Here is a 16,528-nt window from a genome sequence, read left to right as displayed (position 1 = left end):
ATTATCTTTCCAAATTTGCTTACCAAATTTACGTTCACCTGGATGACGCAACGGCAGTCATATTGCGCCAGACCGCACATCACAAACCAGCTGATTAGTGGAGAGGAGACAGAGTGATGAGGCCAGTTATGATATGGGGATGGTTAGGAGGCCAACAGGAGAGAGTTGGAGGGGGTTGTCGCATCCATGGCTGCCAGAGGAGCCACTGAGGCCCCGTTTACACTAGTGCGTTTTAGTTTGAAAACGCATAAGTTTTGCTACGGTTACGCCATCCGTCCACACTACGCTGGAGTTCTCGAGCGCCGAAAACGGAGCTTTTTGAAAACGCTGGAGAGGCCGTTTTCATTCTAAAACGCTGCTGCTCCGTCTCAGTGTGGATGGGGAAAGACGGAGACATCTGAAAACGGAGGCGGGGCTGCAGACATTCGCCTCTCTGATTGGGGCTTTTCCTCAATATTAAGTAGCCTAACACACACAGTTCAGTCTCGCATCCTCTTCTTGTAAGTTAAGACTTCGCAAGTTTGATCAAGGCTGCAGTCTCCCCCTTCTCAGTTTGATATGGAAAACATACCGAGGACACGGGTAAATCTTCAAAGGGAACAGTGTACTTTATAACTTCATTCACATCACCTTGGCTACGTTGTTTCACTTTCTCAACAATAAAATGTAAACATGATTTAAGGAACTGCCTATTTTCTTTTTAATATTAGCAACTTAACAGACAGCAGAAATGTTGAGGCGTCGTGCTGCATGAGCGTCATCTTCACTGTGTGGATATTTATAACAAAACGGAGCCGATAACAACGGCCTCCTTTCAATTTCAGTAAAAATACGAAACACACCCTCTCTTTTGCTGAATAACAGTTTTAATAATCGATAATTATAAAAGTATAACATACAATAAGTTTATACATTGTAGGAAATAAAGGCAAGCGATCAGTCAATGTACCTGGATTAATAATTAACTTATCTTTGCGCTTAACCAAAACATGTTACCCGTGAACAAGTAACTTAATAGATTCCAATGACCAAAGTCAGGGAATTGGCCTATGTCGTTAGATAAAGACAACAACATGAATGAAATATCACGTTTAGCAAATATAGTGAGATTAGATCCAGCGGGAGATGCTTGATGAGCAGTCCGACAAGCAGAGCTCTCATCTGGGTAAAAATGCTGGAGCGCATGCCCGAGAGTGTGTGTGTGGTCACGTGATGTGCGTTTTCAGCGTTTTGGTGTGGAAGGAGAGCTGTTCAGAAACGCTGGGTAAAACGCGAGTGTGGACGCGGATCGTTTTCATTCTACAACGCCGTTTTAAAACTAAAACGCACTAGTGTAAACGGGGCCTGAGTTTCTCAAGGCGCTCTCTGTCAGAGGTTGTTGGCGATATTCAATTGCTGTCCACAGACGCAAACTCGTGGATCTCGGCATTAGTGGCTAATGATGTATTTAGTAAACACAGTGCAATAAATAGTCTGGTGATACTCAAGGAGGAAATTGCTATCCTCACAGGATCATAGACGTTATAAGCCCTCTTCAGTTCTCTATTCAACATCTAGCCAATCAAATAATCAAATTGTTACTAATCAGTCATGTTCTTCCTACTGTATCATTATATCGCTCATGTGCTGAGTTTGTTACCAGAGTACTGGTGCATGTTGTTGTTGGCCGGTGATCTGGGTTACCCTTCTTGTCTGGGCACAGATAAGGTAGGATCCATTCCTCATCCTGGATCCCTGCTCCTGATCGATGCCCAGATTAAGCCTTTCCCTCCACTGTCTGCTGCCCAGCCGAGCTTCACAATTGATACTGATAATTAAAACCGCAGTGGCTAATTACTTGAGAGGGTTTGGACTGTGTATGTCCAAGGGATGCTTGGTCAACATACAGGCCACCGATATTATTCATGGTGTGTTAATAATTTATTAAGTACATTAATTGCTGAGGCTTTGATCAGTTTGCTTTCTTTTTTAATACAACCAATTCCTAAATGTCAATGATATGGTTGTCATTTGACAAGTAGGATCACGTTGAACATTTAATTTAAATTCAAGTCACCACTTACACCTAGAGAGTCTTTATGTGCAGTTAGAAAATGGTTTCAGTTTCACAAGTTGGTAATTCAGATATAAACACTTTGGAAAAGGAATTCATTGCGTTGCAGGGCTCAAAATTGTGGCTGTTTTGGTCGCATATGCTCCCGAAATTTGGTTAACTTGCTTATGTCCCTGAAATTTGGTTAAGTTGCTGTAGTAAACAAATCCCACATTGCTTGCCCCCACCATCAAGTTCTTCTGATTGGCCCACTGCTCTAGAACTGAACGCGAATGGATTGGTTAATATCAGCTGTTAATTACTCAGAAGATGCCTTCTGCCTTCAGATAATAGGGAGCGACTGCCACAAAAATGTAAAGCGCGTAAGATGAGAGAATAAAAACAACACGGACAGATTTGGTTTTAGAAACCACCTGAAGTTACAAATAATGGCACAACTGATTAGTGATCATGTGGTGAACGTCAATCCACCCTTTATACTTTTCGAAGAGTGGAAGATTGGCTTAAAGTCCTATGAAAATGACCAAAGCATTCACTGTAAAGTCTGTGGGACAGAGGTGGCAAGTAACAGCGTTTGCCACATCTACACAATATAAAAGCGTCAGAGGTTCTGTTTAATGGTTCATTTAAGTGTCAAGATGCTGTCAGCCATGCAAGTGGCATTTATATGTAAAATGTAACCATAGCTGTTTCCATCCAAAAATGCGAATAACCTAAATGTGCAAATCTAGATTAATGCATACCAGACATACGAATAAAGCAGTGTTTCCATTCAACTAGTCAAATCGAACAAAATCGTCACTTCCTGAATAACTGGCACTAAATATCAACAGTAAAAACTAAATTTGCTGCGGTAGGAAAAGCTGCGTGAATCTTTTCTTCATTTAGTAAATCAATTGTGCCTCAGAAAGCAATCATGACACGCAGTGAAGGTGTTTGAAGGCTTCAGACGCAGAGCACATACACTCTTTACAATTGTGGAGTTAATTAATAATATAAAACACTAATACTGAAATGATTGAGGTGTTTTAGAATGACCAAAACAACATTTCAGATGTTTTACAGTGTGCTCAGCCTGCTGGTTTATCCATTAACACACATTTTAACCATCACATGATCTCTTATAACAAAATCATATGACCTTTTTTAATGCGCATACTGGAATCTGTTCAGTAAAAGTGTTTCCTACTCAGTTATGTCCTACACATTTTCAAAATTTATGTGCATCTTGGCATTTCCATCAACCGTTCTTTTTTTATGCGCATATCCAAAATGCACATAAAAATGGGTGGATGGAAACATAGCTACTGTGTGTACCATCGCAAAAGGGCTTGCATTCACTACAATGAAACTAATATTGCTGCTTAAGTAAAGACCATTATTGCTATTAAGAAGACGCATGCAAATAATAAGTTATATGTCAATAGCATCTGTGCAATATCAGACACCACTCATGAGAACAGCACGGTTATGGATAACAAAGTTTCATGCATGTCAAGCCGGTGCGAGCATTTTTTGGGTTTGTTTGCAATAAATCTGTTAATATAAAACGCTTAGTAATGGTGCTCATAATTGGTGGGTGCGACTAAATTTTTAAAGTTGGGAGCACCAGTGCTACCAAGAAAAATGGGTAATTTCGAGCCCTGCGTTGAATGAAAATTGTATCAACTTACGCAAGAACATGGTGACAAGTAACAGTTAAAATGTGTTTCTGTCATTGCATTTCTACATGAGACGTTTAAACAAATATTTATAGATTAATAATAGAACAATGTCTATAAGAGTGAGTAATTGAATATTTCAAAAATGCAGGTTTTGTAATGAATTGATGTTTTCATGAGTGAGTAATTGAATCATTCGTTTAACTAAATAAAAAATTAGTTTTATTCACTTTTATTATTGACTATTCAAAATTGTGAGAGTCAGTGTTTTAATTGTGAATGAATCCACTTTAGTAGATAATAGGGTCATACGCATTTAGTAAAAATAGCTATTATGTCAGTAAAATCTCTTAATCCTGTTTCTATAGGTGTAGAAAAAAAAGAGCAAAACTTGTATTTCTGTTGGTCAGTGCAGCAAAGCCATGTAACCAAAACCTATGTTGTAAATGTTCTGGCTCATTAGAATCCTGTTGAAATGACTGCATTCTAGCAGTGAAAATTATCTAACAATGCTAAATGTTACTGGACTTTATAGGGATAAAACCATTGGAACGATCGAGCTTTGAGCAAAGAGAACAAAATGATTATGCAAAGCAGGGCATGCGAAGAGTTAACAGGAACTGGAATGTGTCTGTTTATGTGCTGGAAAAGGAGAGAGATAGCAGTAGCAAACAGCCAGGCCTATCAAAAGCCACAGGCTCCTTTAAACTCTATCTTCATTCTCCTCTCTCGGTTTCTCTTGCGCTCCCTCTCTTTCGCTCCCTGGCCGGGCGAGTGATTGACGGCCTGAGGGTTTTAATGGGCACCAGAGAGCGGGAGAGCCAAGGTCTGAGTTGTCATGGCAACAAGCCGATTGGGCCCTCTGCCGCTCTACCTGAGTGCAGCAGAGTCGCACTGTATGTATGGATGTGTGTGTGTTTGTGTGAGAGCTACCAATGACTCCTGTTCCCACTGATGGGCCGGTGGTCATTCTTCTTTGTGCGTTAATCAAAGCATATCCACTCTTCATTTCACTCGTTCATGTGCCTTGCTAATAGAGCCAGAGCCATTGTGCTGGTAAAACCTACACCAGCCACTGTGTAAACAAAATCTCACCGGCCCGATCTGTCACATGGCCCCTCCTTCTTCTTAACCAAACACACTCGCCAATCCCTCCACTGCATGCAAACACGCCGCCTGACCGTACCTCACCTGTTATCTGCCCAGCGCCAGCCTCAGGCCCCTCTTCTTCCCTCGTTTATGAGAAAGTGCGTCCTTGTATATAGATTACATGTAAATCTGCGGGTTTCTGTGGTAGATTTGTCACGTTTGTGACAATGTCTTAAAGGGATAATTTATCTGAGAATGAAAACTCTTGTCAGTTATTCATCTCCATTTAGTTCCAAACCTGTTAGTTCCTGTTAGTCAAATGGATGAATTTGAATTTAAGCTCATGTCATTATTTTTCATAACTTAAAGCATGTAGTAGCTGTCAATACTGAAGCTATATTAAAGGAGTAGTTCATGCAAAAATGAAAATTACCCCATCATTTACTCACCCTCAAGCAATCCTCAGTGTATATGACTTTTTTTCTGTCAGACGAACACAGTCGGAGTAGTTTTAAATGTTATCCTGCTCTACCATGCTTTGTAATAGTGTTGGATAGTGGCTTTTATTTTATTTTATGAAGCTTTCTAAAGCACATAAATCTGTTGTCAAACTAACACATAACGCCACCAGGGTGTTTTTGAAACAGAAATAATTGTCATTTTTAAATTTTAAACTGCAATAACTCATTTCCAGTGGCAGCCGAATGCACACTATGCGACTGACATATACAGGGCTGCCAATCTCACGCATTCTTACGCTCTTACGCCACACATCCATTTTCTCACGCAGAACAATTATCCCTGTGAATTTTTTTTTCATTATAATAAAGACGGTTTTAAAGACTTTTATGTTATACAAAGATGTTATCCTCTGTGCAACCAAACCAAAGCTTGTGAAAGCAATGTAAGCAAATACAATTTTACGCATGTGCGCAGAAAACACACCCTCGCGCCTCTCGCATCGCTCCTGCTTGTCGCTGAAGCGCTGCTCGCGTTCCCGCTCCCGGTATGAATCCCTATTGTAAACATACATGCCGACGAGGCATACATGGGACGAGGGAACCATAACTGCTAAAATACTAACTCGCTTCTGGATTTTTGAATTCAAAATTGACAGCATAGTTCCTCAACTCTGTTGGCATTGACACTAATGTAATATTTTAATGCTTGTATTTCTTGGTGTGAATGCCCCCCTCCATATTTTTATTTTTACCTCGTGTTCATTTTGAGATATTTGAGAACCAATAAAGGAACCCCAAGTCACTGAACGCATTTACAAAAAAAATGGAAACAGTTGGTCTGGATGCTGGGATGAGGCCCCAAACAAATGTTGCTCATATTTGTCTGTGAACCTACAGGTGGAGCTGTCTGTCCTGTTGGCGTTTCTGAGATTTATGCGATCTGGAATATATGCGCATTTGCTACTACATATGTGTGAGCGCTAAAGACACAGAGACTCATGTTCCTGTGTATGTTGGTGCATGGAACGGTGCCCTTTGCCCTCTCAGGGTCAGCAGTGAGTGTCTGGGCTATTAAGGTCAGCGGCACTGAGGCGGTTTACCCTCCTCCTCTCAGATGAGAGCCAGGGATCTGATTACAGGTTGGAGGAGGGGGCGCTGGGTCATGTGTAATCCCTGTCTACCCCTTCTTTACCATCATGGGAAAGACATGGCTGAGTTTGGCTTTGTCTGGGGTGTTGAGAGGGACTCACATGCTTGATGAGAGATTCTACCTTCTACATTTTAGGGAATTGTTATTGTTATAGGTGGAAATGAGTGTTTTTGTGTTCATTATTTGTGTGTGTTTTTTTTCTGTTTCAGAGTGCGGCAGCAGCTCCCAGTCCTGTGATGGGCAACATGCCACCCAACGATGGCATGCCAGGTGGACCCATGCCTCCCGGTTTCTTTCAAGTAAGAGCTACTCTCTCCTCCCCCATCTTCCTATTCAACCTCTTGCTTTAACCCTGTGCGCTAAGCTTTTACCATTTTTCTGTCCCTCATCCCACCCCTCCTTTCTCTAACCCCCTTTAGTTCTTCTAATCCCCATCCAGATGTTTCTTTCCTGCTATCTCTCCCTTTCCGTATTTCCATTCATTTCCATTTTATGTGTCTAAATTTGTAGTTCAGTACAGTAGCAACTCACACTGACACAAACAGAGAGTTGTGGCCCCTGATCTGAGATCAGTATGAATGCCTCGACAGTTTAATCCCCAAGGCCAAAATGGGTAAAAACACGCAAGTTTGGTTGTAGCGCTTTGGCAACACATATCTAACAACATATCTCTGTATTTAAATGCAGGGCTGGGAATTGGGGGAATGCTTAGGGGCATGGTTCCCAAAGTCAAGGTGCCTGTGGGAGTTCCTACGCCTTGGTGATATTTATTGCACTATTTATAGTAGAACAAACGCTAGTTACCTTTTTAAATAAACACGCACTACCTTAAAACATGGTAAAAATTGTAAACCAAGCATTTTTTTTCATCATGTGTCCAACTTGTGTCCACTTAAAGAATATGTTATACCAGGGATGTAGAAACTGTCCTGGAGAGCCAGTGTCCAGCTTAGTTTAGCTCCAACTTCCTTCAACACACCTCCCTGTATGTTATCTAGTATACATAGAAAGAGCTTGATCAGCTGGTTCAGGTGTGTTTAATTGGGGTTGGAACAAAATAATGCAGGACACCGGCCCTCCAGGACCGAGTTTGGACATCCGTTTTATACTAGTCAATGAAAAAATCTGATCAGACGGAGTATATGATAGAGAGTGTATAGCAAGAAAAATCAGATCAGCCGATCTGAATTAGTGGATTTATAGAATTTAAGATTAGATGAAGCATCAGGCAGTGCATGCTGTGGAGTATATACAATAAGATTCTTTAGATAAAATCTAATACAGTGACTTTAAAATCAAACAACATACAAAGCATCTGGTAGAGTAGATGGAAGTTCAGATAAGAGGATCCAGCAAGTCGATAGATGATTGAATGTATATATGCTTTTCAATCGCATCTAATTTTCATGTATTGACATATTGGATCTTCTTATCTGCTGCTCGGTCTGATCTTTTATCTACTCTACCAGATGCTTTGCATGTTGTTCGATTTTACTCCACAGCATGCTATATCTGCAATGCCTGATGCTTTATCAGAGCTAACATCCTGCAGACGTCAGATCCAACACTTTTCTAACACCTTGTTTAGCTGGTTCAGGTGGTTAACAGGGTTAGAGATACCTGATAAGGTGTATAAATATCTCATCAGATAGAATAATAGATAGCACGTCTTATAGAATGTCTACAACATTAATGCCTTGTTTCACAGACAGGGCTTAAGGCTGCTTTATACTTCTGCATTAAGCACAAGCGTATGGTCGGGTGCAGCCTTTGCATGGTCGCATAGTCCTCGCCGTGGGTGATGACTATGCTGACGCGTACCTCTTGAAAAATGTAAACACATCGCAATGACAAGTAGCGCAAGCTCTGTGATTGGTCAGATTGGTAGCTGTGACGAGTATGGGCGGTGCTGAGAGCCGCGAGCCCGACGGAGCGAGTGTTTACAAGTGTCGAGCCCCATGAAAGGTACTCTAGATGGAAACTTTTGTTTTGTGTTTACGTCATGATTGACGATACTAATCTCACGATTTAGTCACGATTTTTTAACAAAATTATTTGAGACAAATTTAGGGGGAACATTTTTTTTTTTTTTTACAAAATATAATATTTTCTACAACAACTAAATTGTAATTTTAAAACACAATCCAAATAAAAAAGTGAATAATACAAACTAAAGAAGACTCTTTGATATAAACAAACTAAAACTTTGACTGTGCAGCTACATTACAAATTTAAAACAAATTCCAAATCAAAAATGAACAATACAAATTAATGAAGAACTTAAACTTTGATTGTGCTGGGATCTTAAATTTTTTTTAAAAGAAATATCAGAATATCTATGTTTTCTGGCTTTGTTCCCTGCTGAAAAAAACTCTTTCACTTTGGACTGAGATGGCTGGTGTGGAGAGAAAAGCCTATCCTAAACCAGAAAGCAGTGTGTACAGAGGTGGTCAATAAGCCCTTAGCTCCACTGGCATAAAAAACTGATTATGATATATGATACTGTATAATAAGACAATTATTAAAATATGCATGAGCTAAATTGAAAAAGAGAGGGTAAAAAAGGAACAATCTAATACCTGGTTCTGTAACAGCACACCTTTCTCTTTCAGTCTGAAAAACATCTTCACACTTTCAAATGAAAACACTAATGCACCGTGTGATCTCTGTACCTTAGCACTCGTCAGAGCAAGCGGAGCTGCCGATCCTCTGGTTAGCGTGCTTTGGCCTATTATTAGCTTTTTGCGTATAGATGTCTTTTATAGTAGTTTTTCACTGTGCTGCTTCATTCGTTATTCTGTCAGTGTAAGTAAATGTCTTTTTGCAGTATTTCCACACAGATTGTGTTTGTCTGGCGCAAATCACTGCTGCCGCCCCACATCTTGCTTGCCGCTGATGTGCAAGTAAAGCGAGTTTGCGCCTGTAAACAGCGCCCCCTCTGTTCAAAACATGTAACGCGATTCATTCAACATTCATACTGGTTAGAAACGTCACATATTTTAATCGATTTTCAACCGACTCACTGTGAATCGTTGCACGTCCGCCGGTTCCCGCCTCTAAAATAAGCGAGTTATAGCTACGTGTCCATTAAGGTAGGGTTTAGGAAAAAAAAAAAAAACACCTGTGAAGAAACTCGACACAGAGGAACATAAAACCCTGCTGCCTGCTAATATTTCGGAAGTGTTATTGAAGAGCAACACAAACAGCGCGCAGAAGAATAAATGCACAGCTACAAGGTAGGCGTCATGGGTCACGATCACTTGACGCAGAAGTGTAAACCACTAAAACTGAAACAGCACAGACTTGCATTTTAGTCCGAGATTAGACTTATCCCTTATTTTGCCACTTTCAGCATTTCTCCTATTTAAAAATGGACATTCCCGACTGTCGCATCCCATCTGAAAAAGCCTATAGGATAACTTGCTTTTTCAAAATGAAAGTCATGCGTTGCAAAAATACTCCGCAATCCACTAAATACAGTTTTGCGATTCACTTTTGATAGATAAAAGTTGATAGAAAATAAGATAGAGCAGCAAACAGAGAATCAAGTGCTTGTCAATGATTTAGAACATTGATTTAGAACTTAAATACATCTAACGAAACATCTAGCAGAACATCCTAATTAGTGTCCAGTGTAAAAAATGTCAAATAGAAGATTAGATAGAGTGGCAGATATAGCATCCCATACTATTAATTATAATGCTGTGTATTCAATAGTATTAGATCAGCTATTAGTAGATATTAGCAGATGGCTCAGATAAATTATCTGATCAAGTGTATTAGTGTTTTAGAACAAACACCCATGAAAGAGATTGAGAATTTTTGTGATTTGTAAAATTTTGCACAATGGCTGCTATAAAGGACCATAGTGCATGCAAAGCTTCCATTTCTGTGTCCATGTAATTATTTATAGGTCATTAGGACTGGTCTGTCATCTACTTTATGGTAATTTAGCATTATGGTCATGTGATAGGGACTTGATGAATAAGGGAAAGATACACAATGACCCAAAGACATAATCAGGGAACGAATGTTGACATCCACACCTTTGTTCTTAGCTAATACTGACACAGAGCACCAGCATTTCCAAATAGAAGGCATAACTGTAGCAAATGTTATTTGTTTTACCTCTAAAATACATTTGTGTAAACAGGACCCGAACATCTAGTAGAACATCAGGGCATTCCATAGAATAAATAGGACAGATTGAAGATTGCATAGAGTGCCAGATATAGCATCGTGTAGAATGCATAGAAGGTCATAAGTTTAGATAGAACAGTTGTGTCCAAACTTGATCCTGGAGGGCCGGTGTCCTGCTGAGTTTAGCTCCAACTTGCTTCAACACACCTGCCAGGACGTTTTCTGTATATCTAGTAAGAGCTTGATTAGCTGGTCCGGGTGTGTTTGATTAGGGTTAGAGCTAAACTCTCCAGGACACTGGCTCTCCAGGACTGAGTTTGGACACCCTTGACATAGAACATCCTTCATGCTAATAGAACATAAAGTATAATACCAAATAAAAGTGCAAGAAGGAAAATAAATTTAAATGTTGCAGATTGTCAGGTAGAACAGCTGAAAGAGCATCCCATAGAGCAGCAGATGCTGAGACGAGCATCAGGTAGAGCGCCACATGGGTTGACAGATAGAACACTGACATGGATTTTGAGTTGAGGAGGAGAGTGTTAATGTTGTATGAGCCGTGTTCAGAGCAGGGAGCGATCTGACTGTTGCGTGAGTGACATTGCATTCTATAAATAGTGCCTGTGTGCATAAGAGCGAGAGAGAAAGAGAGAGAAACTAAGAAAGGGAGGAAGAGGGAGGACTTTGTGCTCCACTGCAGTAATTCCCTCTTGGTAGCAGCCCAGGGCATGGCAGAAGAGAGGCATGGAGAGAGTGAAGACAGAAAATGAAAGAGGAAGGAAGAGAGAGATGGCAATGAGGCAACAATTGCAAGAAAACAGGCTCTTCAAGGCCCACGTGCGTTCCATGTATGCTTCCCGATTGCACGCGCCCAGTTGCTGTGGTCTGGTGACACCAATTATATCTTGGCATATATCCTAGTGGCCAGTATATCACTCTTTCACACCTCTCAAGAGCTAACTACTGCTCCCTCCCACTCTCGTCAGCTGCGGCTGCTGGACACAGTTGTGTTAATAATTGGAGCTGCTCTTTTAGTAGCTGTTTTTAATAGGATTGCTATTGAAACGAGTTGTGATTTGTGCTGATTCTGCAGAGAGATTTAAAACTTTATTGTATCCAAGAGCACCTCCTATCCATGTATTTCACTTTATTGATGATCTTTCTGTTTCTTTGAAAATAAAATCTGTGATTAAGTAACAGAATCTGAATAGGAGTTATTGGATAAGAACTTGACTAACTTGCAGAAATACAGCGGTTGACATGGTTTTGCCAGAAAGTATGTGTTTCTGGTTCAACATCTTTAGTTATTCCTGAAACAGCACTTCTCTTCAAAAACTTTTTCTGTCTTGAACATATACTGTACCTTCCATACTTGCCAACACTCCCGTTTTATTGGGAGTCTCCCGTATTTTAGACCCTTCTCTGGCCACTCCCCCGTTTTGTTATTTCTCTCGGAAAACCCCCGTAATTTCACCCCAAAGCCCTGGGGTACTCAGGTTTTTGATACAGTAAGTAACACTGCCGACTTTGGTATAGCATCCGATCGTGGCGGCCGCCCGAAACCCAGGGCATAGTACAGTTATGTACCCGGTTCTCGGCTGTTATTCAGACACCCCCCCAAACCCCCCCACCCCCCCTCCAGGTCTCCTGGATTTTCAGAAACAAATGTTGGCATATATGATACCTATCCCTAAACCTAACACTAACCATAAATAACCCCTAAAACAGGGGTTAAGAATTTGAGTAGAAGCCCCTTGCTCTTGTTTTAAGCCTAAACTTGACATTATTGTAAATATATCCCTCAGATGGTTTAAAATGTTTCTCCAGGAACATGTTCCACTTGGTAAAATCATGTTTCACCCAATATCATATCCAACAAAAGCAGGAGTAAGTACTGGTACTCTAGTGAACAGTACTCTGTTACAGTTGAACTAACAAAAGCATTTTGGTAGTGGAGCTATGCAGCCAAAGCATGCATGCCTGAGCCTCTGTTTGTCTCCAGCACAGCTCCAGATGCAGCGGTGATAATTAGCACATGCGACCGCAGTAGCTGCCATGTGATCAGCGCAGTCCTGCGAGACAGGGACGAAGGTGAAGAGGGCTAAACGCTTCCGTACACCCTCTCTCCAGACTCTCCTAATCTGTACCTCGCAGGCCCAGACTCCCAGCAACCTCCTGCAGAGAGACGAACAGAGTTTAGGGAGAGAAACACAAAGCATGCTTGTTGGCTTCTGGCCCGGATCTTGAAATTGCGTATGATTTCTTCTTTTTTTTTATTCCCCCATTGCATGGGTCGGCCTCTTTAATAATCTTCACGTTGAAACTCCACTGCACCAGCTCCTCTTGGGAGGACCGACTAGCAAGAGGGAGGCAGGGAGGGAACCAAGTCAAGAAGTGGAAAAAAAAAGAGAAATAGTTTTAAGTTTAGCTGGAAACATCTAAAATGGATAGGTTTGTTTTGAGGGAAGAAGGTGGGAGAATTTCATCAGCCCGTCTTCCACAAAAAATCCTCCTGAAAACCCACAGAACTCTGAGAAAAGTGAAAGACTGGCAGACTCTGGAGGGGGAGAGTTCCATCAAGGTTAAAAGGACTGAAGGATCTTGTTCTGACTTGTTGCAAGGTGCAGGAGTCTTGGGACATTGAAATAGGTCCAGCACTGTACAGTGTTGTAGTTCTGTTGGCGCAGAAATGCCCCCTTACTCGAGCGTATCTAAATCTATTGTATATTTTGAGAGACTTATTTACTTCTAGGCTGTGGCTCTACGGATTTTCAAATTAATTGTTTGCATAATTTGGGGGTGAGTTTAAAGTCAAAGTACCTCTCTGATGTGAGCAGCCTTGCAAGATTTCTTTTTATCAGAAAGCCCTAGTTGTCAAAAATGTCATCTAGACTTTGAATGGTATCAGGTTGCATTTATCGTCTCGCTTTGTGACAGATTCTGTGACAGCTATACTTATCAGAATAATTACTTCCAAGACTACTGAAGAACATCCTTCTGAAATGGCACACCCTCAAAAACACCAATTGCTTAATCTCTTGCCATTTGCCAAAGAAGTGGTCATAATTTTTTGGTAATGTACACAGAGGCAACAATGAAATATGCATCGTGTTGCTGCTCCAAGCTTTGTTTTGCTTGGTACTTTGTGTCCCGCCAGTCACTCTGCAAGTAGCGACACACTGCCCCCTTTTGGTTGGGAAGTAGCATTGCTTTCCTGAAGCTCTTTGGACTGTGTGGTTGTTGCTGTCCTCTATGCCACTGTCCCGCTAGGAATACTATGTGCCGTTCCTTACTCTGCGGGAGGGGCTACTCTTGTAGTTTGGTGCCAAGCCGTTATCTCCTTAGCTGGGTAGAAAATGATTTTATTAATTGCTTCATTTAACAAACCCCCCTCCTCACCCAAGACACACACACACACACATTCCAGCCCAAGTTATTCCTCAGTCACTCTCTACAGGGATGTGGTGCAGGAACAGGCATCTCGGTAAAGGCCATATGTCTCTCCTACTTACTCATAACGGACTCCCATTGAAAGGCATGGAGGAGGCCTTGTGGTGGAGCTCTGTTATGGGGTTCAGCAGCTGCCTTGCCCTGTAGGAGATGCCCTTTGTTGGGTAATAAAGGGTGGATTTATTTCCAACATAGACCCCTGAAATCACCCTAACCTAATCTTAGCCAATAAGACTTTTTTAGTCAACCTACTTTGGTCAACAAATGTACTGCTTGTGTAAAGGTTTTAAAATGCAATATCTCTAACTTGTGTTTTCTTTTCTTCTTAGGGCCCACCCGGGTCACAACCATCACCACATGCACAGCCCCCTCCACACAACCCCAACAACCCCATGATGGGGCCACACGGCCAGGTAAGAAACTTGTCCACCTGTTTTCTTGCTATTTTTAATCTGTGGTGTACACACGTCTTAAGAGTAGGTCAAATTTTCAAGAGCTCCTACAACTTTCCCTTGACCTCTTCTATCATCACCCCTATGTTTTATTTTATTTATTTTTTCATTTGATTAATTCCCAAGACCTATATATCAATAGAAAAGCTGCTTCTTGGTCTTGTTTTTGTACCATTTCCTTGCTTGCTAAATATAGTAGTGTGCAAAACTAGTCTTTCAAATTTAACAAATCAGAAATGACCAGTAGACTAATCTGACTCAACTGTAAACCCCTATATGTATACAATTATCCCAAATGCTTTGCACCATGTCAAGGTGTGCAGTTCATTGCGTTCTCAAAGAGTTGAACCAGTTACCTCTGCATTGCTTATTTGGGGGTTTCCATGCTAATTAAAGTATGTCATAAATTTTATTCAATATAATTTGAATACAAGAACAAATAAACAAATAATGTAATCAGACTCGCATCAACAATTGTTGGATTTCTGGTTGACCATTGTGACCGATCTCTAGATAGAGCACAAAGCAATACATTACCTCATTCTCGGTTCTCTCTGAAAACACAAACACGCACACACATATTCCTCACTGACAGTGACGATGTTGCCAGATAAATAATGCAGGCCTCGGCCCAGCCCGTGAGGAGTGGAAGTTCATCTAGCCGGGACTCTGCAGACCTGGTCCCTCCCTACACCCTGCACTCAGTCCTTCATAGTCCATCAATATCCTATTAATAATGCAACACACACACACACACAAACATGCTCTTGCGTTTACACATGCAGGGATAAACACAGGCACTCGAACACAAATACGCAAACACAAACACAGCCTTGCACAAACACAAACTTGCTGCAACTTGGAGCGAACAGAGCTGGAAACGAAGACTTTGAACAAGGAGCTCAATCCTAAAGTAGACTTACTACTACTAGATGTAATCAAACTTACTTGGATATATATATTTTTTTAAGCAGTGCTTCGTTTCTGTGCATTCCACTGGATGACTTCACCCACGGTGAAATCTTATTGGTTGAAAGTCCAACGCCACATATCTTTATATGAAACCTCAAATATGCTCTTATTGGCTGGGATTGTGTGGCGTCATGCAGTGGTTTTGCTTGGTGCTGATTAGACAAATTACTTGTTGCTGTAACTTGTCGCCTCCTGCCTGGCTAGCATTTTGTTTGTGTGCAAGTTGTCTTTTTTTGTTTTACTGCTCTACCGTCTAACCTCGATCTTTCTATGTTTTTGGTCTAACGTTTTGTTTAAAATAACAGATGTTTCCTTTATTAAACAAGCAGCCTCACCTTGTCAGAGTAGAGAGAACCTATGTTTATAAAATGATCTCTTCAGACTCGAATTGACGGAGTTTATCTGATGTCATAGCGCCCCCTGGTGTTAACCATTGCACTGTGCATCTCAAAATCCAAATATTTCCTTTAGTTTCAGTAATGTATCCATACAATGTTCTGTTAACAGTTATCAGTCACTTCTGTAGTGAAAATCATCAGAGGGATTGAACACATTATTTCTATTTATTAAAGCAATGATTTATGTATTTTCTTCTAAAGATTATTCTTGTCATACAAAGTAGTGGGAAATTAGATTACACCCTTACTGTTGATTCACAGTTTATACACTCTTTCTCCATAGCCTTTCATGTCTCCACGGTACCCAGGTGGACCCCGCCCATCACTCCGCATGCCAAATCAGGTACTAGCTCCTCCCACAAACCCCAATCTGAAATCCTGATTTCTCTGCGTGGCATTTGTAACCTGCTCTCTTTCTTTTTTTCAGCCTCCTGTTGGAGTCCCGGGGTCACAGCCACTTCTGCCAAACAGTTTGGACCCCACCAGACCGCAAGGTACCGCACTGCACCATTGACTGGTACAACCAGCTGTGTTTGGGGAAATCTATAATTGAAGAGCTCTTATCGCTCAAGCATTATTAAAATGATTGTTCTTCCTTTACTCCATCAGGACATCCAAACATGGGCGGCCCAATGAGGATGAACCCACCCAGAGGAATGGGAGGCATGGGCCCACAGGTTAGCCGACATCCTGTTGATCAAA

The 16,528-nt window shown here is 41.1% G+C and overlaps 1 protein-coding gene and 1 long non-coding RNA gene across 2 annotated transcripts in view; one reads left to right on the top strand and one right to left on the bottom strand.

Annotated features, from left to right (window-relative positions):
- The window catches only part of LOC141380320 (uncharacterized), a 371,642-nt gene that overhangs the window by 211,002 nt on the left and 144,112 nt on the right, over window positions 1–16,528 (bottom strand). The window lies entirely within an intron of this gene.
- ssbp4 (single stranded DNA binding protein 4) overlaps window positions 1–16,528 on the top strand; it is a 91,846-nt gene that overhangs the window by 65,405 nt on the left and 9,913 nt on the right. Inside the window, 5 exon segments of the mRNA NM_001202512.2 lie at window positions 6,624–6,713; window positions 14,334–14,417; window positions 16,110–16,169; window positions 16,254–16,320; window positions 16,436–16,503. Coding sequence (NP_001189441.1) covers window positions 6,624–6,713; window positions 14,334–14,417; window positions 16,110–16,169; window positions 16,254–16,320; window positions 16,436–16,503 — 369 coding nt within the window.

Source organism: Danio rerio, chromosome 22 (assembly GCF_049306965.1).
Source record: "Danio rerio strain Tuebingen ecotype United States chromosome 22, GRCz12tu, whole genome shotgun sequence".
Classification (NCBI taxonomy): Eukaryota; Metazoa; Chordata; class Actinopteri; order Cypriniformes; family Danionidae; genus Danio; species Danio rerio.
The sequence above is the reverse complement of the archived record's forward strand: the minus strand, read 5'-3'. Positions and strand labels throughout refer to the sequence as shown.